The 24,643-nt window shown below is 45.1% G+C and overlaps 1 protein-coding gene across 4 annotated transcripts; it reads right to left on the bottom strand.

Annotated features, from left to right (window-relative positions):
* Window positions 1-2,449: 2,449 nt before the first annotated feature.
* On the bottom strand, window positions 2,450-16,661 carry ldhd (lactate dehydrogenase D). Of its 4 annotated transcripts, none has more exons than XM_062460855.1 (11): window positions 16,457-16,660; window positions 16,210-16,322; window positions 15,232-15,373; window positions 15,006-15,147; window positions 11,988-12,147; window positions 11,148-11,347; window positions 6,766-6,894; window positions 6,539-6,666; window positions 5,094-5,184; window positions 4,618-4,729; window positions 2,450-3,082 (listed from the first exon to the last, which is right to left on the bottom strand). In XM_062460855.1, the coding sequence occupies exons 1-11, from the start codon at window positions 16,538-16,540 to the stop codon at window positions 2,917-2,919; spliced, it is 1,467 nt and encodes a 488-aa protein (XP_062316839.1). In that variant the 5' UTR covers window positions 16,541-16,660; the 3' UTR covers window positions 2,450-2,916. The 4 variants fall into 4 exon arrangements, with proteins under 4 accessions (XP_062316839.1, XP_062316840.1, XP_062316841.1 ...); XM_062460856.1 differs by having other exon boundaries at window positions 16,210-16,372; window positions 16,457-16,633; XM_062460857.1 differs by lacking the exon at window positions 16,210-16,322 and having other exon boundaries at window positions 16,408-16,633.
* Window positions 16,662-24,643: the final 7,982 nt, after the last annotated feature.

Genomic DNA, 24,643 nt, shown 5'->3' with positions numbered 1-24,643 from the left:
CTACACACTAACCCTCCCAGCGCCCTACAGCTCCTCACTACACACTAACCCTCCCAGCACCCTACAGCTCCTCACTACACACTAACCCTCCCAGCGCCCTACAGCTCCTCACTACACACTAACCCTCCCAGCACCCTACAGCTCCTCACTACACACTAACCCTCCCAGCACCCTACAGCTCCTCACTACACACTAACCCTCCCAGCACCCTACAGCTCCTCACTACACACTAACCCTCCCAGCACCCTACAGCTCCTCACTACACACTAACCCTCCCAGCACCCTACAGCTCCTCACTACACACTAACCCTCCCAGCACCCTACAGCTCCTCACTACACACTAACCCTCCCAGCACCCTACAGCTCCTCACTACACACTAACCCTCCCAGCGCCCTACAGTTCCTCACTACACACTAACCCTCCCAGTACCCTACAGCTCCTCACTACACACTAACCCTCCCAGCGCCCTACAGTTCCTCACTACACACTAACCCTCCCAGTACCCTACAGCTCCTCACTACACACTAACCCTCCCAGCGCCCTACAGTTCCTCACTACACACTAACCCTCCCAGTACCCTACAGCTCCTCACTACACACTAACCCTCCCAGCACCCTACAGCTCCTCACTACACACTAACCCTCCCAGCACCCTACAGTTCCTCACTACACACTAACCCTCCCAGCACCCTACAGCTCCTCACTACACACTAACCCTCCCAGCACCCTACAGCTCCTCACTACACACTAACCCTCCCAGCACCCTACAGCTCCTCACTACACACTAACCCTCCCAGCACCCTACAGCTCCTCACTACACACTAACCCTCCCAGCACCCTACAGCTCCTCACTACACACTAACCCTCCCAGCACACTACAGCTCCTCACTACACACTAACCCTCCCAGCGCCCTACAGCTCCTCACTACACACTAACCCTCCCAGCACCCTACAGCTCCTCACTACACACTAACCCTCCCAGCACCCTACAGCTCCCCACTACACACTAACCCTCCCAGCACCCTACAGCTCCTCACTACACACTAACCCTCCCAGCGCCCTACAGCTCCTCACTACACACTAACCCTCCCAGCGCCCTACAGCTCCTCACTACACACTAACCCTCCCAGTACCCTACAGCTCCTCACTACACACTAACCCTCCCAGCACCCTACAGCTCCCCACTACACACTAACCCTCCCAGCACCCTACAGCTCCTCACTACACACTAACCCTCCCAGCACCCTACAGCTCCTCACTACACACTAACCCTCCCAGCACCCTACAGCTCCTCACTACACACTAACCCTCCCAGCACCCTACAGCTCCCCACTACACACTAACCCTCCCAGCACCCTACAGCTCCTCACTACACACTAACCCTCCCAGCACCCTACAGCTCCTCACTACACACTAACCCTCCCAGTACCCTACAGCTCCTCACTACACACTAACCCTCCCAGCGCCCTACAGCTCCTCACTACACACTAACCCTCCCAGCACCCTACAGCTCCCCACTACACACTAACCCTCCCAGTACCCTACAGCTCCTCACTACACACTAACCCCCCCAGCACCCTACAGTTCCTCACTACACACTAACCCTCCCAGCACCCTACAGCTCCTCACTACACACTAACCCTCCCAGCACCCTACAGCTCCTCACTACACACTAACCCTCCCAGCACCCTACAGCTCCTCACTACACACTAACCCTCCCAGCACCCTACAGCTCCTCACTACACACTAACCCTCCCAGCACCCTACAGCTCCTCACTACACACTAACCCTCCCAGCGCCCTACAGCTCCTCACTACACACTAACCCTCCCAGCGCCTTACAACTCCTCACTACACACTAACCCTCCCAGCGCCTTACAACTCCTCACTACACACTAACCCTCCCAGTACCCTACAGTTCCTCACTACACACTAACCCTCCCAGCGCCCTACAGCTCCTCACTACACACTAACCCTCCCAGCGCCCTACAGTTCCTCACTACACACTAACCCTCCCAGCGCCTTACAACTCCTCACTACACACTAACCCTCCCAGCACCCTACAGCTCCTCACTACACACTAACCCTCCCAGCACCCTACAGCTCCTCACTACACACTAACCCTCCCAGCACCCTACAGCTCCTCACTACACAACACACTGTTACGTGTCTCCATCCTGGCTGGCTTCCTGCATGTTAGAGGATGTAAAATCAGGTTTGGACCAGGAATTTCAAGAGGAGAGAAACTTATGAACAGGACATATTTCTTTAATCAAAATTCTTTTTTGAACTACATAATCTTGAGTTCTGTACCAGCACTCCACCCAAGTGAAGCATAGAAAGAAATGTAATCTAAATTCATTTATTTATTCCCACACAATCAATAAATAAACTGGTTTTATCTATACAAATAAGCATCTTCTCATTCTAAGGGATCTAAAAAAAACGGATACATTAACTGTTTTATTCTTGGTGCTTATGACAGAAACACAAAACATCACACTACTGACGTCTGGTGGCTGGGAGATGTACTGCATGTGCCAGTGCTATTTACTGTATGGCATGCTCAGGTGAAGACTCAGTAACCTCCCTGGCTTGCACATATATAACATATATAAGTTATAAACTCACATAATACCACATTGCTGCTTCATAGTAGAGAAGACTAGCCATCTGGCCTGTAGATCAATAGAAGACCAAATTTAATTTAATAGATTAGATTAAAATATATTTTGCTGGTACAATGTAATATAATAACGTGTAATGGGGTTCCTAGCTCCTCTGGTTCCAGCTGGTCTCAGATATTGAACCCATGTGTTAGAACAGACAGTTTACCAGGGAGTGTATCACATGATCAGGACTGGGTCATGGGCCAAACAGAGCAGAGAACAGGAGGCTATACTGGAAACACAGCAGGCTACAGAACCTTCCCAGGATTCATCAAGTTCTTGGGGTCCAGGGAAGCCTTGAGGCCCTGCATGACCTCCATGGCCTGGGGCCCCACCTCTTCCCTCAGCAGAACACGCTTCCCCAAACCCACACCGTGTTCCCCAGTACAGCTGCCATCCAGGGCCAGGGCACGCCTGGGGGTGGAGGAGGGGGCAAAGGAGGAGGAGGAAGGGGCAGAGGAGGAGAATATATGTAGTTAATCCAGGGCACGCCTGGGGGGCGGAGGAGGAGGTGGAGAATATATGTAGTTAATCCAACCATGTACCACAGTCGCACAGTAGATAGATAGATACCACCACTGAAAATCAGTTTGGCTTTAAACCCAAGCATAGTACCGACCTATGTATTTATGCTCTGAAAGAGGCAATAGACACATAGAAGGCAGGGTTCTACTATGCTTATAGGGTTTATTGATGCATTTGACCGCGTCCACCACTTTAAGTTGTTTAATAAGCTCAAGATTAGTGGTGTGCCCAGTAGCTTAGTACGCATCCATTGCATTGCAACGCATTGCATTGGTGGTATGCAAACCAGAGCATGAGAGTAAGATGGGGGAGCACCTTATCTACCCCTTTTAAAGTTGGTAACGGTGTCCGGCAGGGGGGTATATTATCCCCACCCCTTCTCAATATCTATATGGACGACCTTTCCAGGCAGCTGGGGGGATGCAGAACAGGTTGTATGATAGGTGATTCCCATGTCAACCACTATATGTATGCAGACAACCTAGCTTTACTATCCCTTAGTAGCAGTGGGTTGCAACAGCTGCTTAACATCTGCTCTAAATATGGGGTCGATTTTGATGTTAAATATAATGCCAAGAAGAGCATGGTAATGTTCTGTAGAACTAAGGATGACATGGATATTAAGTTCCCTGCCTTTCATCTTTCTGGGCAAACTCTGGGGGTGTCCAATAGTACCAAATACTTAGGGCACATTATTAGACACGTTGGAGGATGATGCCGACATGTTCAGACAGAGGGGATTGCTCTATGTCCAAGCTAACATGTTGGTTAGAAAATTCCACCACTGTACATTTGATGTTAAAATTAATTAGTTTAGAGCCTACTGCACCCCTCTCTATACAGCCCCACTCTGGGTGAAATACAAAAAGGAGAGCTTGCGTAAATTGAAAGTAGCCTATAATGACTGTCTTAGGATACTCCTGAAGAAACCCAGAAGTACTACAGCCAGTGAGCTGTTCTGCAATGTGGGTCTAACCACCTTCATGGCCTTGCTGAGGAACCTTACTTTTAAGTTTATGAGTCGGCTGGACCGCTCTGCAAATGTTATAATTGATCTGAAGACAGACCCTGGCCGCAGCTCTGTCAAGTACACCTCTAAGATCTGGGAACACTGGCATGAGTGCCTTTTTTAGCCCTTCTTTCCTTGTATATTTCTATGTAATGAATTGTTTGTATGTCTTTTTTTACCATGAAGGCCTTGAGCCTGTAATAAAGTTGATCAAATAAATAATAGATAGTTTTTATTGTCATTCAACAGTACAGCTAAGTGCATATAAGAACGAAATGTTATTCTATCTATCTACTGTATGAATGTGGTCCATGTTAGGGAAGTTACCAGCAGAGGGTGTGCTGGGACAGGGGGTGGCAGGGAGAGTAGGGAGGGAAAGAAAAAGACACAGAAAAGGAGAGAGAGAGAAGCCTACCTGGCGAGTCTGTCAGTGAAGAGGTGAACCCTCTCCACCTCATCCTGATCCTCTGGGTCCAGCACCATGATACAGTGGAAATTCCCATCCCCCACATGACCTGCAATCGGCCCTGCAAGAGACACACACACACACTCACACGCTCCGTCTCTCCCATGTGTGTCTGTGTGCATGTAGGTGTGTATATGTGGGTGTGTGTGTGCATGTGGGTGAATACATGTGTGGGGTGTGTGTGTGTACATGTGGGTGTGTATGTGTGCATGTATGTGTGACACACACACACACTCACACGCTCCGTCTCTCCCATGTGTGTCTGTGTGCATGTAGGTGTGTATATGTGTGGGGAGTGTGTGTACGTGTGGGTGTATATGTGTGGGGTGTGTGTGTATATGTGTGGGGTGTGCGTGTGTATATGTGTGGGTGTTTGTGTGTGTGTATGTGTGTGTGGGGGGGTGTATGTGTCGTGTGTTTGTGACCTGTGAGGTGGTTCTGGATCAGGTCCCTTTTGGTGTCCACGATGATCTGAGGGAGGTGGGACAGAGGCACACACACATCTGTGGAGTATGCCTGCGCACACACACAGTTATTACACACACACACGCAGAGAACACAGTAGCTCCACACACACCAACAGATCCCCCCACATACACAACCCTAATCCCAGACAGCCCAGGTGAGGACCCATACCCCAGACAGCCCAGGTGAGGACCCATACCCCAGACAGCCCAGGTGAGGACCCTAACCCCAGACAGCCCAGGTGAGGACCCATACCCCAGACAGCCCAGGTGAGGACCCATACCCCAGACAGCCCAGATGAGGACCCATACCCCACAGCCCAGGTGAGGGCCCATACCCCAGACAGCCCAGGTGAGGACCCATACCCCAGACAGCCCAGGTGAGGACCCCTACCCCAGACAGCCCAGGTGAGGACCCCTACCCCAGACAGCCCAGGTGAGGACCCATACCCCAGAAAGCCCAGGTGAGGACCCATACCCCACACACACATCTGTGGAGTATGCCTGCGCACACACACAGTTATTACACACACAAACGCAGAGAACACAGTAGCTCCACACACACACCAACAGATCCCCCCACATACACAACCCTAATCCCAGACAGCCCAGGTGAGGACCCATACCCCAGACAGCCCAGGTGAGGACCCATACCCCAGACAGCCCAGGTGAGGACCCTAACCCCAGACAGCCCAGGTGAGGACCCATACCCCAGACAGCCCAGGTGAGGACCCATACCCCAGACAGCCCAGATGAGGACCCATACCCCACAGCCCAGGTGAGGGCCCATACCCCAGACAGCCCAGGTGAGGACCCATACCCCAGACAGCCCAGGTGAGGACCCATACCCCAGACAGCCCAGGTGAGGACCCCTACCCCAGACAGCCCAGGTGAGGACCCATACCCCAGACAGCCCAGGTGAGGACCCATACCCCAGAAAGCCCAGGTGAGGACCCATACCCCAGACAGCCCAGTTGAGGACCCATACCCCAGACAGTCCAGGTGAGGACCCATACCCCAGACAGCCCAGGTGAGGACCCATACCCCAGAAAGCCCAGGTGAGGACCCATACCCCAAACAGCCCAGTTGAGGACCCATACCCCAGACAGTCCAGGTGAGGACCCATACTCAAGACAGACAGACAGCCCAGGTGAGGGCTCATACCCCAGACAGCCCAGGTGAGGACCCATACCCAAGACAGTCAGACAGACAGCCCAAGTGAGGACCCATACCCCAGACAGCCCAGGTGAGGGCCCTTACCCCAGACAGCCCAGGTGAGGGCCCTTACCCCAGACAGCCCAGGTGAGGGCCCTTACCTCAGACAGCTCAGGTGAGGACCCTTACCCCAGACAGCCCATGTGAGGGCCCATATCCCAGACAGACAGACAGCCCAGATGAGGGCCCACCTTGCAGCCTGGTCTCAGAGCCAGGGCAGCGTACCAGGCGTCGTGCCTAGCCTTCCACAGACGCCCTCGTGTCTCTGGGTCCCGCGCCCAGCTGAAGTCTGACCCCCCGTTCTCCTGGACGATTTCCTCTGATCACACACATACACATACATACAACATACAGTATATACACACACACTATATTTATATTTATACACACACCGACAAACACCCAGACACACCCACACCTGTGGAGGTCACCTGCTCCTCCAGGCTCTTCTCAGTCCCGTGGAACTCCAGGAAGAGGGTGGGGCAGACTGGGTAGGAGAGGGAGCTGAACCGGTTACATGCTGCTATCATCACGTCATCCAGGAACTCTGGTGGACACACACACACACACACTTAAGGCCGAATTATACTACTCCGTTTTCACGGAGACGGACACAGGGAATGCCCTCTCCGATGTGGAACGCCCTCTCCGAGCCCCTCGGAGAGCTCTACGTGCACCTCCTGATTTTCCTGACTATCCGTCCGCTCGTCCGTAATTTTACGGATACCCCTTGGCTGTGATTGGTCCGCAATTGGTTCCACACACAAAGACGTCATGTGGCAGGATTAAAAAATGTTGCTCCACCTACTTTTCTGGCAGTGAATTGTTTTCAGCACCCATAGCCTTCGAAGTACTATAAATTCAACGCATCCGTCCGACTCCGTTTGTCTGTCTCTCTGTAACGCCTGGGACACACAAAGCGGAAGCGCCGCGCAGCGCCACGATCGGCTACGATCGTCTCAAAGCTGTTCACACCAGACGCGCATTTCTCTGCGCCGGTCACCAAGCCTTTCAGCTACTCTGAGCTTTCCTTTACGCTGACATGGTACATAAACATGGCATTGGCTATATCCCAGCATTGATCCTTATCTACCAGGTTTTTTCCTGCATAGAGAAAATTTGGGCACGCACCAAAGCCGTTTTCCCAAGCACCAATGACAAATTCGGAGCGCCAAAGGCAAAAAAAAGTCTGCAATAAAAAAAAAAGAAAAAAAGCTGTGTTTATCACGCGTGCAATGCATGTCAGCGAATATGTTCTCAATAGTATGTTTCAAATAGGCTACAGCCAAACCCTCGTTCTGTTTTGATCAATAGTCATCGAGTTGATAAGCGTGTCTTCTTGTCTGATCAATACGCAACTGTGAGGTGCGCGAATGGACAGAGCGGCCAGTAAACTATCGTTCCGCTGCGAGGGCCAGCCCGACGTGCACGAATACACCTGTACAAATGCGAATGAAATTTCCACTCAAAATGCTGACAGAAGTTTAATTCACGATTTCCAACGCAGCCTCCATTGGTATTCTTAACCTTAACAGTGTTTCCTCTATGGCTAAATTTCTGCCACGGTATCAAATCAGGCTGTACAACATTTTAGGCCGTCTATCAGCAGTGATTGCATGTCAGAGAATTGCACGGACACACGCTTCACACCGCAGTTGAGATTGCGTGTGTGCGTCCTTGAGAACTGTAAAGGCCGAATTATACTTCTCCGACTCCGTTACGGACAGACGGACGGACGGAGTCGGATGGATTGGTTGAATTTATAGTACTCCGAAGGCTGTGGGTGCTGAAAACACTTCACTGCCAGAAGAGTAGGTGCCGCTGCACTGCGATGCTAGCTAAGTTATCGAAAAGTCGGAGCAAATTTACAAATTAGCCGTTTCATCAATAAAATACGCACATTTTCAGCAACTACACTCCCCATTTCTAGTCACATTTTAATTCAGTTGCTGATTTACATGTAATGTTTAGCTGAAATATGAATTGTAACAACTTACAGCAATGGCGGTCAAAGGATTCTGTTCGTCCTGTTTATCACGGCAACCCCGCCCCTGACGCAAGCGGTTCTTAATACGGACCATTCACAGCCAAGGGGTTTCCGTAAAATGACGGACGGACAGACGGATAGTCAGGAAAATCAGGAGGTGCACGCAGAGCTCTCCGAGGGGCTCGGAGAGGGCACGGAGAGGGCGTTCCTTGACGGAGAGGGCGTTCCCTGTCTCCGTCTCCGTAAAAACGCAGAAGTATAAATCGGCCTTTAGTCGTATAACTTATGTTGTCAGTTCATTTAAGCCTGTTATTGTATACGTCTATAGTTCTTGCAAATTTAAATCAAGTTAACTGGTGATTTTCGTTGTTTGTATTCTTCCCCTGCTAGCTAAATTGTCTGTTGATTCGATAGCGATTGATGCCCTTGCTCAGGTTTGTATTTTAGGTGCATTATTATGCTGAAGTAGTTTTAATTAATAAAAAGTGGATTTATTGTTATTATTTTCTACAGAATGCTTAGCCTACCAAGATCAAATGAAGCAGGCAGTGTACATGCTTCAGAGTGGCCTACCTTAATCGATAGCATGGGCGTAGATTTAGGGGGGGACGCTAGGTACTAGTCCCCACCAATATTTTAAGATGACAAAATTGTCCCCACCAATATTTTAGAGAACTCCTTTGTGCTGTAATTTGGATTGATTCCGAAAAAATATTTTGCACAATATATTTGCAAAACTCATTTGTATTATTGTTCGTCGCCCAGAAAAGTGAAAAATACATTTTCAAGTTATCCAATGCGCCCTCGAGCCTGCGAGACAAGATGATGTAATTTAATTGGCTGAAGTGGCAGTCAGAAACACTTCGTGAATCTTGACTTGCAGAAAGAGAGCTGTCAGTAGTCTGACACGGTAAACTACTAAATACGCCAGGAAATAATAAAGCCTCATATTAGTATTTTGTGTTAGTGTCTGTATTAAATTGAAGAATTACTGTGCAGGAAAAACAGCACTCTGAAGCTACAGATGTAGAGCAGGTTGGTGATGAATCAGCATCAGGGGTTCAGGTTAGAAGTTGAATTTGTCAATTTTGGTAAAGATTGCATTAAATTGCTGTTTTTTAAGGGATGTTTAGACAATGTTACCCATGAATGTTATCATTCACACTTATACTTGTAGGTAGTAAAAAGGTGCTATAAATTGGGATGCCCAAATATAAATCCTTATTTCATTGCTCAGAAGTCCAGTACAGATGATGTAGGCCTAGTACAGCTTTAGTACTGCTAGTTTATGTACCCTTAGTATAGATAGTCCACATATTTAAATTTTAGGTCCCTATATGTTTATTGTATGCACCTTCCTGCCAAAGCAAATTCCTTGTCTGTGCAAACTTTCATGGCGAATAAATCCCATTCTGATTCTCCATAAAACCTAAACCAATTACCTACATATATATATTTTTTTTTATGGGGGGGGGGGGGGGGCGTTCAGTGTCCCTACCAAAGCTGAGACCAAACCTACGCCCTTGATCAATAGGCTAGGCTACTGACCATTTACAATAAGTTGTTATGTCAATTATTAATTGGCAGCATTTATGCCATTTACAACATACTTTGTGAGTGCAAGGTGTCTTTAAGTAGCCTAACTTTATTGCTTTAGGGGAAATAGGACGAAAATATGTGCAATATTACATAAGCTATTAGACTATTACATTAACCTGTTCCAAGAATATATATATATACATATTATTATTTTTTTTGACCCAGGAAAAACCCTGTCTAGGTTGTCCTTGTCAAATTGGTGCTGGGCGTCATACAACTCTGTGCTTTTCAACTTCGAGAATACATTTGATCTCGTCCATCTCCTTGAATTTCTAGCTGATTTTATAAATCGACTTGGGGGTTTTCTCCCGGTAGGCTATATCTGCACGTGTGTGTGTTGCGTGCAACGCGTGACAACTCGTTTCTCTCAAACAAACAAAACAACTACGGGCATGCTGGCTCAACAGATCAATCCGTTTATTTTCATCAGGATAACCACATGGAAAGGCCGTTCGTTACCAACATTGTGTAGTTAGGTTTTATATAGAGTGAATATTGTACGTAGGCCTCCAAAGTAATATAAAAAAAATATTTATAATGTCTACAACTTTACAAATGTTTACTGTAGTCTACAATTAATGTAGTAAAATCACATTTTAATAAGCGTCAAATAACGTTTTTTTTTCTCAAATATATAAACTAATATGGTGTATCTTATCATCCTGCAGCCGATTTCGCAAGCGTCTCGTGATAAAATTCGACCAGCTGCCGAAATGATTGCTGCAGATCGCAGGCAATCGCGATGCTTTGCAGCGCTTCGCAGCCAGTGTGGTCGGTCCCATTTGATAACGTGGGTGCCGAAAGAAAAAAGGCGGCGCTTCCAGGCACTTAACACCAGATCGCAGCAGAATGCACGTAGTGTGTCCCAGGCGTAACAGAGTCGGAGTAGTATATTTCGGCCTTAACTCTATCCCCCGTTCCTATGCCTATCCCCTACCCCTCCTTACCTACCCTTAACCTTCCTCACCCATCCCTAACCCCACCGCTAACCCTACCCCTCTTCACCTACCCATACCCACCCCTAACCCCACCAATACCCCTACCCCTCACCTTCCTCACCCACCCCTACCCCCACCCAAACCCTCCTTACCTCACCTACCCCTGCCTACCCCTAACTACACCCCTCCTCACCTACCCCTAACTCCACCCCTACCCCTCCTCACCGACTCCTGGTGACCTACTCCTAACTCTATCTCACCCCTATCCCTCCTCACCAATGCGAGCGATGGGCACCCCTGCCTGCAGGACCTGCACCGTGCTGTCCACAGCAGCCTGGACAGAGGGGAAGGAGCACACGGCCGACACCACGGCCTCAGGGACACCGTAGAGACGCAGCGTTGCCTTGGTGATGACCCCCAGCGTGCCCTCAGAGCCCACAAACAGGTTGGTCAGGTTGTAGCCTGCAGACGTCTTCCTGACAGAGACAAGCAGACAGGTAGACAGACAGGCAGACAGGTAATAATAATATTAATATAATATTTTTTTTGTAAAGCGCCTGTCTTGCACTCAAAGCACTACAGTACAGTTAAAATTATAATCATAAAAACATGATATACAATAACAATAAAAACAGACTAATAAATCAAATTAACCAATTAAAAACCTGATTAAAAAGATACATTTTAAACAACTTCTTAAATTGGCAAAGCGAAGGAACATTTCTGATTGAAACAGGAAGTTCCACAGTTTAGGAGCAGTGCATGAGAAGGCCCTTCCATCGAAGGTTTTAAATTTGCTGAGAGGCTGGTACAGAGTATAGAAAAGACAGATAGACCGATCTGCTACTTCACTGCTGAAGGCTAATCAAGTTCCTCTTGTTCACTCCTCAACCATCCTCCTCCTCCTCTGCTCCTCCTCAACCATCCTCCTCCCCTTCCTTTCCTCAACCTCTGTCCTCAATCTCCTCAGCCTCTCCTCCTAAACCATCTTCCTCTTCCTCACCCTCCTCCTTTCCTCATTTTACCCACCTAAACCTCTCCTCCTAAACCTCTTCACCTCCTCTCCTTGACCTCTCCTCCTCAACCTCCTTTCCTCCTCTCCTTCTCCTCCTCTACCTGGGCCTGCGGCGTTGCCCTGCGGTGTGGAGGATGGAGCCGTCAGCCAGGACCACCTCCAGGTTCAACACGTTCTCCTTCATGGTGCCGTAGCGCACTGCGTTGGTGCCCGAGGCACTGGTGGCTGCCATGCCACACAGAGATGCATCTGCACCAGGATCTGGGGAGGTGGAAGAAGGAACAAAGGCCTTCGTAAGACTGAAAACAGAACTCCTCATCATCCCGGCCAAACCCTCCATCTCCCACGATCTCTCAATCACCCTGGGATCTGCGACGGTGACCCCTTCATCCTCTGCCAGGAACCTCGGGGTGACCATGGATGACAATCTCTCCCTCGCAGTCACATTGCTGCGGTCTCCCGGTCGTGTAGATTCACCCTGTAGCATAGTCACCGACAAACCACGTGCCATCACACCTTTCCCCTACCCCCGACAAGGAGAAAGGGGGTTTCCCCCCTTGTCCTTATCTCCCAGAGCAGGAGCTTCAAAGCTTCTGGCCCAGCATGGGGTCAGAAACAGAGACCACATGGCCTCAGTATCAGACAAAGGATTTACAAGGAAGAACTTTCTTATGTGGATTTACAAACATATTCTCAAGGACTACATGGCTCATGGACACTATTTCAATGACAGTAGTTGATGTGTTATAATGTGTGTTTTTCTCATTTACTTAGAACGTTGTTTAATTGAGGTTTGATTATAACTTCCCTTCAAGTATGGTTAAGTCAGCCAATCTTGATATCAAAATAATTGTACCATACTAACAAATCCATTTATGAATGTTGTATTCTGAAGTTTAAGAATTCCATGGACAGTTGAAATAACGGAACTCAAAAGGTACAGCCACTTCACACCTAGGCAGATCTCAGGACGATGCCCAGGTGGGGGGAAACTGACCAATGAAAGAGGTCACCTTCACGGGGACCCCCCCTTGTTCTTTGGAGTATAAAACCCCCAAACGTACAATCACCCTCGCTTGTTCGGAGGATTAAACTGAGGTGAACGCGTCACTCTCTAACCTATTCCTCTCAATTGGCACATTCACTGAGCGCCCGGAACTTTGACGAGAGATTCCGCTTTCTATTCGTTGGACATAACGAACCTTTGACTCCTTCTTCAAACCGACAAAAGTAACTGCGATTTGCAATATTTCTTACTTGTGACATATTGGCATGTTGTGATTAAATTGTTGATGTTTGATTGTATTTTACAAATGAGTTAACTTAACCCTCGTTAAGTCAGTTGCCCTTGCTCGTCCATTGTTACCAGAAAGGCCTACCTGTCCCTCTCTACCCCTCTCCCTCCCCCCTTCACACGCGCTCTACACAGCCATTGTGTTGCTCGCCCTCATTTGCATCCAGCCACTGTACTACTCTGACTAACCCATAACTTATCTGGTATTTGTTCATTATAATTACATTTTCCTAAATAAATCATTGTGTATAATATTCGCGTATCACTCACGTTATCTGATCTGCTCTACTTTCATAGAATTCACTACTTAAGATTAGACTGATTATTACGAAGGCTATTATTCAATATTATTCAATAAGGTTTCCTCTGTCCCTTTAACAAATAAGAGGTTGTGCCCCCAAGAACTACATACTTTATTATAAATTAAGTATTGCTAATCTTAAACGAGCAAACCCCGCTACAACCCTATACAACATCCGGAAGATCAGGAGATACCTGTCTGAGCATTCCACCCAGCTGCTAGTACAAGCACTTGTCCTCTCAAAGTTGGACTACTGCAACTCGCTGCTAGTCTTCCAGCATGCGCAACCCGCCCTCTCCAGAGGATTGAGAACAAGGCAATGGTCGTCTGGTCCGTCTGGTCTTCAATCTGCTCAAGACGCTCCCATGTTACCCTGCTCCTCATCTCCCTCCACTGGCTTCCCATCACGGCCAATATCAGATTCAAGACCCTGGTACTGACCTTCCGAGCGGTGAACGGGACTGCACCCGACTACATCAAGTCTCTCCTCCAGCCTTACACCCCCACCCGCGGTCTTCTTCTGACAATTGTCTGGTGGTCCCACCGCTCAAGAGCGCCCGGTCCCAACACAAGCTCTTCTCCTGTCTGGCCCCCAATGGTGGAACCAACTCCCCACCTCCATCAGAGACACAGACTGTCTCCCCACCTTCAAGAATAGGCTCAAGACGCACTTGTTCCGGGAGTATAATGGCACTTAGGAATGATTGGCTGGACCTGATGTTTCAGGATCACAATGACTCTTATTGAGAGTCTTGTTGCTCTTGTTGGTTAGTTGTAACTGACTTAAAACTATTGTACTTGCTGTGTAATATATTTTTGTTGCTTGCTTTTTCCCCACAGGTACACCCTTACACTTTTGAGGTTCATGTTGTTAAATTGTTTAATTGTAACTTGTTCAACTAAATGCTCTTATGGTTCTTCCCTTTGGGACTTATTTATTTTTCACAATGTATGCTTCATGTTTTGGCTACCCGCAATGTTTGTGGCTATCTCGTTGTTATGATCAGTGATCTATGCACTTTTGTAAAACTCTCTTTTGGAAGTTGCTTTGGATAAAAGCGTCTGCTAAATACATAAATGTAAATGTGATGATACTGAGATAATCTGAACCTGGTTCTGAGTGAGACACAGATACTCCCTTTCCACCTAAGCTAACCTGGTTCTAGTTCAGGGATGTTGCTAGTGCTGGTTTGCAGTTGGTTCAGCTTGCAAACCTTATTAGAACCGGTTTGCTTTTCAATGGGCAAGACAGCTACGTCAATGACATCACTGCATTGGTTTCTTCACTGGGGATACTATGTGCAACTAGCTAGTTCTATTTGTTAGCTGTTAGTGTCCTTGTTTGCATTGTTGGTTTTAGAATAAACCGATGAAAAGGTGGTGATGGCGAAGATGGTACTAGCTAGCTACTATGTTTTTGGGTTAGGGTTAGAGAGAGACAGAGAGAGAGAGACAGACAAAGAGAGAGACAGACAGACAGAGAGCTTTGGGAAGTCTACGAGGCAGCTTAGACAGCTTGCTCACCCACAGGGAACCACAGGCCCGTGTCTCTCAGGTAAGAGTTGAGGGCCTTGCGTGTCACACCTGGCTCCACCGTTACGTCAAAGTCTTCCTCATGGAGGTCCAGCACACTGTCCATGTTCCTCAGGCTGAAACACACTCCGCCCTTACAGAGAGACACACATGCTCACACACGTGCTCACACACGTACCAGCAGTGTTAACATCAGAGTTGTCAGACATCCTCTCACCTTCAGAGCTCCGACGCCACCCTCCAGACCTGTCCCGGTGCCGAAGGGGATGATGGGAAGGCAATGATGGTTGCAGATCTTGGCAAGAGCACTGACCTCCTCCACTGACCGTGGCCACACCACCACGTCAGGAGGACAGCACCTGACACAACACAGACACTGTTACACATCTGATACACACAGCAGACAGGTGTGCTGTCAGACAGACAGACCTACATACAGGCAAAGGCAGATAGACTGACCCTAACCCTTAAATGCAAATACACATTTCATTCATTTAGCATAGGCTATACACTAGTATAGTATGGTTCTATACACTAGTATAGTATGGTTATATACACTAGTATATCAGAGATCTATACATTAGTAAAGTATGGTTCTAGACACTAGTATAGCAGAGATCTATACATTAGTATAGTATGGTTATATACACTGGTATAGTATGGTTCTATATACTTGTATAGTATGGTTCTATACACTCATATAGCAGAGATCTATACACTCGTATAGTATGGTTCTATACACTCGTATAGTATGGTTCTATACACTCGTATAGCAGATATCTATACACTTGTATAGTATGGTTCTATACATTAGTATAGTAGAGTTCTACAGTATTTTGGTGGCCAGAGTCAAGGTGCAGTCTGTATTTACTAGCCACTGGTAACATCACCATGCAACAATTACATCTCAACTCATCTCAAATTAGGATCTCAATTCCTCAACTACAGTCTAACAAGGACGTTTTGATAACAGTAGTGCCTACTGCCTAGTACAGTTCAATGCCTAGTACAGAAACAACATGTCTTACGTACAACAACAACTAGGCTACATCAAATACAAAGTACAGAATACAAATTGTCCCTTTGGTTCAGGGACAAAGTACCTGTATCACCAAAAGTTATAATTTGCGGAAACAGGAGTTGGGCGAAGTAAGATTGAAGAGGAGCGTCCAAAAAGACAGACAGACGAGCTCACCTGTGTACTGATTCGTCTCTGCCATGTTGCTCTCTGACAGCTTGGCTTAAGGACACGCCATCTTCTCCACACACTGACCGGAAAGCAGAAACCACGCGCTCCAACCCACCATTCTGTGACATACACGCGCATGCACAGCACTGGAATTCAAGATGATGTTGTGCTACATACACAGAAAATGAGAGTATATTACGCTACCTCAAATTTATGAAACGAAAATGTCGTCCACTTTCCTGAATATTCTTACTTTTAACGAGTGTCCTTTGTTGATAAAACGGCATTGTGCAAGACGGGACATGCGAGGGATGAAGCAACGGATCGCGAAAAACATGATATTAATGTCTAACTAATTGACCCAGAAACCAAGGAACCAGCAGGACTCTCTACAATGTACTTTGGATCCAAGTCAATAACTCCTACACGATCTGCTCCTACTAGACAACCGTATTACAACCAGAAGGACTAAATATACTTCCGGATCAGTTCATGACGTCGCGTGGCAAAATGTTTTGGCAACTTGCTTTCACTTTCTACCTGGCATTCTACCTGGCATGTTAATAGGTGCGTTGGACATGAACTGACTTCATGCAGCGCTGCAGCCGGCTGCAGGCGGCTGACTTGAAACTGTGAATTCTGGTTAGACTTTTTGTCCGACTTGAGACGGCGCCAAGGCTAGGTCACTGTGACGTAGCCATCAAAGTACCGTGAGATCGATTCGAGAACTGCCGGCTGTGTAGCCGAGCGCATTTTCTCAAGAGCAGAGCCATAGAAAAAGAGAGTTGCGACACGCTTTGATCTCGCCGACACGTGATCACGTGGTTTATGTAGGTCGCTGTAGTTCCAAAAAAACCCACTGCTGTCAACCGGTTTGAATGGTTTTCAATGAAGCTGGCCAACGGAAGTCGCTTTCTCAGGCAAATGATGAATGAAACAGGCTCAGTTAAAGAAATCCGATATTCTGGCTATCTTCAGCAGACTCGTATCTACAAAAGGCAGTCCTCCCTGACGTGTTTGGTGTAGAATGGAGTGAAATACAACATTGTGAACACTCACTGCCAGTGAAACACAGGAAAAAGGCTAGAGCTTTTTTGTCACGTGGTTCCGGTAGCTCCCTGTAGTTAAACAAAACCCCCACTGCTGTCAACCTGTTTGAATGGTTTTCGGCGGGACAGACATCAGCACCATCTCGATTCACGGACATTTTCGGTATATTAACACAATGTCAATTGGTTACTGGTGTGTTGTATCATGTATGTCTGATACTTTATTAACATGTATGTATTACATGAACTTATACATAACGCAATATTGTGAAGCAGAGCTAGAAATGGCTATGCTAGCTACCATACTGTACAAACGGTACTGTACCATACTGTACATACCAAACAGTAGCCTAATGAGGACTATATTGTTCCACTTAACGTTTAACCTTAGACGGTTGAAGTAAATGGGTCTTGTTAAACGTTTTTTTATTCATCAGCCCACTTACAATTTAACCTACCACATTAACAACACTTATATTTGTAGTACTTGATGCAAGTTGAATCTAACCATTATCACCAGCAACTGCTCAACTTAAGACAAGAAAGGAGTTTGGTAAATAGAACAGAATAAACAAGGCAACCAACTGCATTCAATAAAACATTTTATTGTACAATATGTCCTGTTTTCTTCCACTCCTTTTGTTTGTAGTGATCCGGTGATCTTCTGGCTATGATACATGTACAGGTAGCTAGAGTAAAAGTAAAACTGCAATGCAGCTCCAACTGCATTTAGAATCTAACAAGCTTACGATAAACTTTAACTAAAGCTGGCTATATAAAATAATACTAATAACAATTGATATGTGGTGGTCGAAATATGAAAAAATGCAGGATTTTCGTGAATTTACCAGCTAACTTGCTTCGGACCACTTAATTTGCAATTCATTGTTGCTAGCTCTACTAACTAGGCTAATAAGAGCTATATATAGAAGACTTACTTTGTATGCCAACGAACACCAATAATTTGAACTAATTTGACAGACTATAAGCCAACTGACTTCTGGTTATGATACACGTGCTCTCTAGGTAGCTTCAGTAAAAGTGTTGCTTATGTTACTAGCTAGACCTACAGTCTAGCTCTAACTGCGTTTCGAATCAAACAAGCTATAATCTTACGATAAACTTTATCTAAAGCTAGCTATATGAAATACTACTAATAACAATTGATATGTGGTGGTAAAAATATGAAAAAATGAAGGATTTTCATCAATTTACCAGCTAACTTGCTTTGGAAACACTGAAAATGAATGGGGTTGAACGGTGGAAAATGCAATGTTTGGAACTACAGGTCGCATGTGACACGCTTTACTTCCGCATTCCTCGATAACAGGAAGTGTCGCAACTCTCTTTTTCTATGGCTCTGCTCAAGAGCAACTGCAAGGGTTCTAATGACGACACAGCTATTTCATGATTGGCCAGACTCACACACGACAACTTTGACGCGTGTTTCGTAATTATTCTGACACCTTCAGTTTCGCCAACGCTCAAATCCAGACCAAAAAGTTTAATTGAATTAGAAATGTGTTGAAGAAAGGGTTTTAGTCCGCATCTTCACTAACGGAAAGACTAAGTTTAATTATAAATACAGTAAAGTAAGCAAACAGCGCTTGATCGACCATGACTGACGTCAACGCAGCAAACCACGAGATGCTGGAATGTCCGACTTCACAGAGTCGTTTTCAACTCCTCCTATTTTCGCGCCCCTAAAACTCAGTCAATATTTGGCCTACATAGACAGGTGTCAAAAGTTTCGTCTTGGTAGCGATTGAGTTGCTTCTATTGGGATTTACGTTCTGTTGCACGGTTTAAGTAGAAATTGAGTTTTTGTGGCGAAAAGTGAAGCTAACGGTGGCTAACTTGCTAACCACAGTCAATGACGCTACTTACGTCACTAACATCACGAAAACTCGCGTGACTACCTCTAGCAGAACAGTTTAGCAGCTCCTTAACTTCTGGGAGATAGCTAAGCTAGTAACTACTTTACTGCAAGGCAGCTGCAGAAACGCCACAAGCAGAGGCCAGGGTGATAACTATTTACTCATTTTACTTTGTGATATGACACACAATTGTGATGTGTAATGTACAATTTAAGATGATATTATTAAGGAAGTACATCTACTTTCGGAAACAGTAGTCTACTATTTCACTGAAGTATTAGCATCATGACATTAGCCTCTGTTGCCCGGGCAACACATACTACAGTGGTCTATGATGCATCTGTTTGCAATCGTTAAAATAAACATTCCTCACAAATACATTTTCGTTGTAGGATTTATTATGACATTAGATTACAAGTAAACGATTTGTGGGTGAAATTATCATTACCTGTGGTTTCAAACCAGTGTAGCTCACTGCAACGCTGTAGCCTACGCGAGACACTACAAAAACATCTACACAGCTGTTTAGGAAGTCAAACGGCGACTGAACATGTTCGGCACTCCCCTTACTTAAATCAAAAGTCTTTCAATAGGTGAAACTATCTGACTACTAACCTGAACTTCATTGCCACAGCCTAAACTTTGTCAATCTGTTCATGAAAATAATTAATTTCAGCCTAAACCGTACAACGGAACGTTAAATCCAATTCAAACAACGCAATCGCTACCAAGACGAACACAGCAGTAGTCTAGTACTGTACCGTAGTAGTACAATTTACCGGGGCAGCTTCTCCACACAGGGCTATATCGCATTTTGCGTTGTTACTGACAATGATCGCTACCAGTGAGCTTTTTATGAATGAGCGATTTTCCACTAAATAAATGTCAAGCTTATTTACGTTTTGGGGGGCATATTTTCAGTTAGCAGATGGTACTGTTTGAATCGCGATTCCATCTTCTACTGCCGGTAACGTCGTAAAATAATCTTCAAAGGGGGTTCTTTATTAATGAATGAATGCAATGAGTAGGCTACATTCCTGAAAATATCACGAGAAGGGAAAAACTTAAAAGGACGTTTAAGATAGGTAAATGTTTACACCGGTCTGCCACATTTATTCGTTTTGATTCAACGATGATGCTGTCTCTTGCAGGGGAAATGAGAAGACATCTATTTCATTCTACACTTCACTCTATTTTCAGTTGTAAATGAGCAGCAAAAAAAATATGCTTTTAAATCTATGTAATCTTTATAAATAATAAGTATGCATTTTTATATAAAATATACAGAAATATCAATTGTAAAAATGTCATTCAAAAACGGACCCCTGTGCAACCGACGCAAGCAAGCACACCCTACAATTTTCCCAGAAATTGTACCCTCTCTAGTTGGGTGTGCTCAAGCCTTCGGCGAGAGCACAACCTTTGTTCTCTCACATATATATTATTATTATTCTTTTTGCCCCCCTAAAACTCAGTCAATATTTGGCCTACATAGACAACGTAGGTGTCAAAAGTTTCGTCTTGGTAGCGATTGAGTTGCTTCTATTGGAATTTACGTTCCATTGCATGTTTAGGTTCAAGTTAAGTTTTTGTGGCGAAAAGTGAAGCTAACGGTGGCTAATTTGCTAGCCACAGTCACTGACGTTACTAACGTCACTACGTCACTAACGTCACGAAAACACGCGTGACTACCTTTGGCAGAACATTCGTTTCGCATCTGTTAACTTGGGGGATAGCTAGGCTAACTATAGCTTTACTGCAAGGCAGCTGCAGAAACGCCACAAGCAAAGAGGCCAGGGTGATAACTATTTACTCATTTTACTTTGTGATATGACACACAATTGTGATGTGTAATGTACAGTATAAGCTGATATTATTAAGGAAGTACATCTACTTTCGGAAACAGTAGTCTACTATTTCACTGAAGTATTAGCATCATGACATTAGCCTGTGTTGCCCGGGCAACACATACTACAGTGGTCTATGATGTAGCGTTATCTGTTTTCAATCGTTAAAATAAACATTCCTCACATTTACATTTTCGTTGTAGGATTTATTCTGAAATTAGTAAACGATTTGTTGGTGAAATTACCATTACCTGTGGTTTCAAACCAGTGTAGCTCACTGCAACGCTGTAGCTTACGCGAGACACACTACAAAAACATCTACACTACACAGCTGTTTAGGAAGTCAAACGGTGACAGAACATGTTCGGCACTCCCCTTACTTAGATCAAAAGTCTATCTAACCTGAACTTCATTGCCACAGCCTAAACGTTGTCAATCTGTTCATGAAAATAATTAATTTCAGCTTAAAACCGTACAACGGAACGTTAAATCCAATTCAACCAACGCAATCGCTACCAAGACGAACACAGCAGTAGTCTAGTACTGTACCGTAGTAGTACAATTTGCCGGGGCAGCTTCTCCACACAGGGCTATATCGCATTTTGCGTTGTTACTGACAATGATCGCTACCAGTGAGCTTTTTATGAATGAACGATTTTCCACTAAATAAATGTCAAGCTTATTTACGTTTTGGGGGGCATATTTTCAATTAGCAGATGGTACTGTTTGAATCGCGATTCCATCTTCTACTGCCGGGTAACGTCGTAGAATAATCTTCAAAGGGGGTTATTTATTAATGAATGAATGCAATGAGTAGGCTAAATGCCTGAAAATATCATGAGAAGGGAACAACTTAAAATGACGTTTAAGTCATAGAGATTAGGTCAATTTTTACACCGGTCTGCCAAATGTATTCGTTTTGTTTCAACGATGAGGCTGCCTCTTGCAGGGGAAATGAGAAGACATCTATTTCATTCTACACTTCACTCGTATTTTCAGTTGTAAATGAGCAGCAAATATTTTTTTTTTTTTATCTATGTAATCTTTATAAATAATAAGTATGCATTTTTATATAAAATATACAGAAATATCAGTTGTAAAAATGTCATTCAAAAACGGACCCCTGTGCAACCGACGCCAGCAAGCACACCCTACAAATTCTCCAGAAATTGTACCCTCTCTAGTTATTATTATTTTCCCACCCCTACAACAAGCTTGAATATTTGCACTACATAGACAACGTCGGTGTCAAAATGTTCGTCTTGGTCCCGATTGAGTTGCTTGTATTCGCGCGAATGTTCCGTTGCATGGTTTAAGTTGAAATTACGTTTTTGTGGCAAAAAGTGCCTTTTGTCAACAAAGGGTACTCAGTGCTAGCCTACGCCATAACGTCAGCACACGTTAGCAACGACGTTAATATGTCGTTCGTGAACGATCCTTACAAGGACTTGGGAGTAACGAGTCCTCTCAAAGAGTGATTCGTTCATTTTCTCGTGGCCGCGCATCGGGACTGTTGCATAGGCTCGTCCAAGTAAACAGAAATGATTCGTTCATTTCCCGACTCGGTCTTCGGGTACGAGTCTTTGGATCATTTTTCACGTGACCTGCATAGGCTCTGTAGTGGTAGCTAGAGGAAACACTAGAGGGAACGATTCGTTCATTTCCCGACTCGGTCTTTCTACGAGTCTTTGGATCATTTTTCACGTGACCTGCATAGGCTCTGTAGTGGTAGCTAGAGGAAACGAACTATTCGTTCATTTCCCGACTCGGTCTTTCTACGAGTCTTTGGATCCTTTTTTCACGTGACCCGCATTGTATTTTTTAGTAGAGGAAACAGTTTCCTCATTCCCTTTAGCGTGGCCGCTGTTTTAGTAAGACGTGAATGATATTCGCTCGCAAGTCATCATACTGACTGGTTTTGTTATTTTCACTTTACATCTACACTTACAGTTTAGTGCAGTGTAATTGTTTGCCGTGATAATTAAATGCTAGTGTGATAATAAATGACCAAATCATACAAACTGTCATGATACATTATTTTAATGCAGGAATTTCTTTTAAAATAGCATATGCTGGTGCACATGTCATGCACTAACCTACATGAGAATAGGATATGTGTTTTCAGTGGACGGATAGCCCCCCCCCCCCCCCCCTCCCCCCCGAGATTCCCCCAGTAAAATCAGTAAAATGATCCGAACTTCCCATCACTAATGCCTTGTGAAGCTTTGGTGGTTTCTTCCGGATTGTGCCGAACAAAAGATCAAAACTATTGGCGCAATGAAATTGGAGAGCACAGTTACATCTAGTGGTCAGCTAAAATTATAGCAGCCGTTTAAACTAACTGGATGAGATGTACCAGTAGTTTCTGACGGTACTTCGCCTGTTAATTATTCAATGTCGTTCATTTTTGTAAGGCTACGTGATGGTCTAATATTCGTGTTCATTCATTAAAACCATACATGTGTATTTGAGAACTGTGTAATTTTCATACAATACATATGTTTTACTGTGATGTTCAACTAGTCTACACCACACTTTGTAATGTTCAGCAAACAGTATAAAGGCGGTAGAATGCTTAAGTGTATGGAAGTATTAAATGACCGCTGATACAGAGTAGTAGCCTACACGACCACTCTGCTTATATAGCTGTCTCTTTCCTTACATTTGTGATATGTATTGTGAATCAGGGGAATACTTGGGACAGTGGGGATGTGCTTGTGCAATAAGAAAAGGCAGTGTACCATAACGGGGTTCGGGGGAATGTGTTTGTGCAACAGTCTTATTTGATAACATTTATAAATTCTTATTCAGGAACAGGATTTGTTACTTGTTTGTTGTTGTTTAGAAGTGCGCCACAACTTTGAACCAGTTCGTGCTAATTTTCAGTTAGCAGGTGGTACTGTTTCAATCGCGATTCCATCTAGCTAATACTACTGCCGGTGAGAACGTTGTTACTTAGAAAATCTTGTTTCAAGGGGGTTCAGCTTTTTTCAAAGGTGGTTCTTAATGAATGAATGCAATATGAGTGGGCTAAATGCTTGAAAATATCACTACTGTAGAAGGGAAAAACTTAAGGTGACGTTTTAGTCATGTAGGTTAAGTTCATTCTACATTTACAGTACATTTTGTCATTTTAGCAGACGCCCGTATCCAGAGCGACATACAGTAAGTACAGGGACATGCTACACTTAACTTTTTGTATTTTGAATTGTACATGAGCAGCAACAAATTTAGGCTATGCTTTTAAATCTATGCGATCTTCATAAATAATAAGTAGGCATTTTTATATAAAATATACAGAAATATCAGTTGTAAAAATAGCAGTTAATAAACGGACCCATCTGCAAGCAAGCACACCCTACAATTTCCCCAGAAATTGTACCCTCTCTAGTTTAAGATGGCCTGTCCTTAAATACAACCGGTAGATGGCGCTGCGGTGTTCCAAAGGGAAACTGCTTTGTTGGGAAGTTTTTGGGTGGGTCTAATGTAAAATCAACGGTCCAGAGGTTTGAAACTTAGGGAAACTGAGTGTGTGTGTGTGTGTGTGTGTGTGTGTGCGTGTGTGTGTATGTATGTATGCTTGTGTGCATTCGCCCGAGCGTGTTTTGAGACAGACAGACACATACAACCTACTACAAACACGCACTAACTAACAACTAGTTAGTTT

This window comes from Osmerus eperlanus, chromosome 5 (genome assembly GCF_963692335.1).
Source record: "Osmerus eperlanus chromosome 5, fOsmEpe2.1, whole genome shotgun sequence".
Lineage (NCBI taxonomy): Eukaryota > Metazoa > Chordata > Actinopteri > Osmeriformes > Osmeridae > Osmerus > Osmerus eperlanus.
This window is presented reverse-complemented; position numbering and strand designations above follow the sequence as displayed.

Coding starts and splice junctions, on each gene's coding strand:
- ldhd (XM_062460855.1), bottom strand. CDS start 16,540: ATGTTTTTCGCGATCCGTTGCTTCATCCCTCGCATGTCCCGTCTTGCA. Junction 6,667..6,765: donor GGAGCAGGTGACCTCCACAG/GTGTGGGTGTGT, acceptor GTGTGTGATCAG/AGGAAATCGTCCAGGAGAAC. Junction 4,730..5,093: donor GATCCAGAACCACCTCACAG/GTCACAAACACA, acceptor TGTCTCTTGCAG/GGCCGATTGCAGGTCATGTG.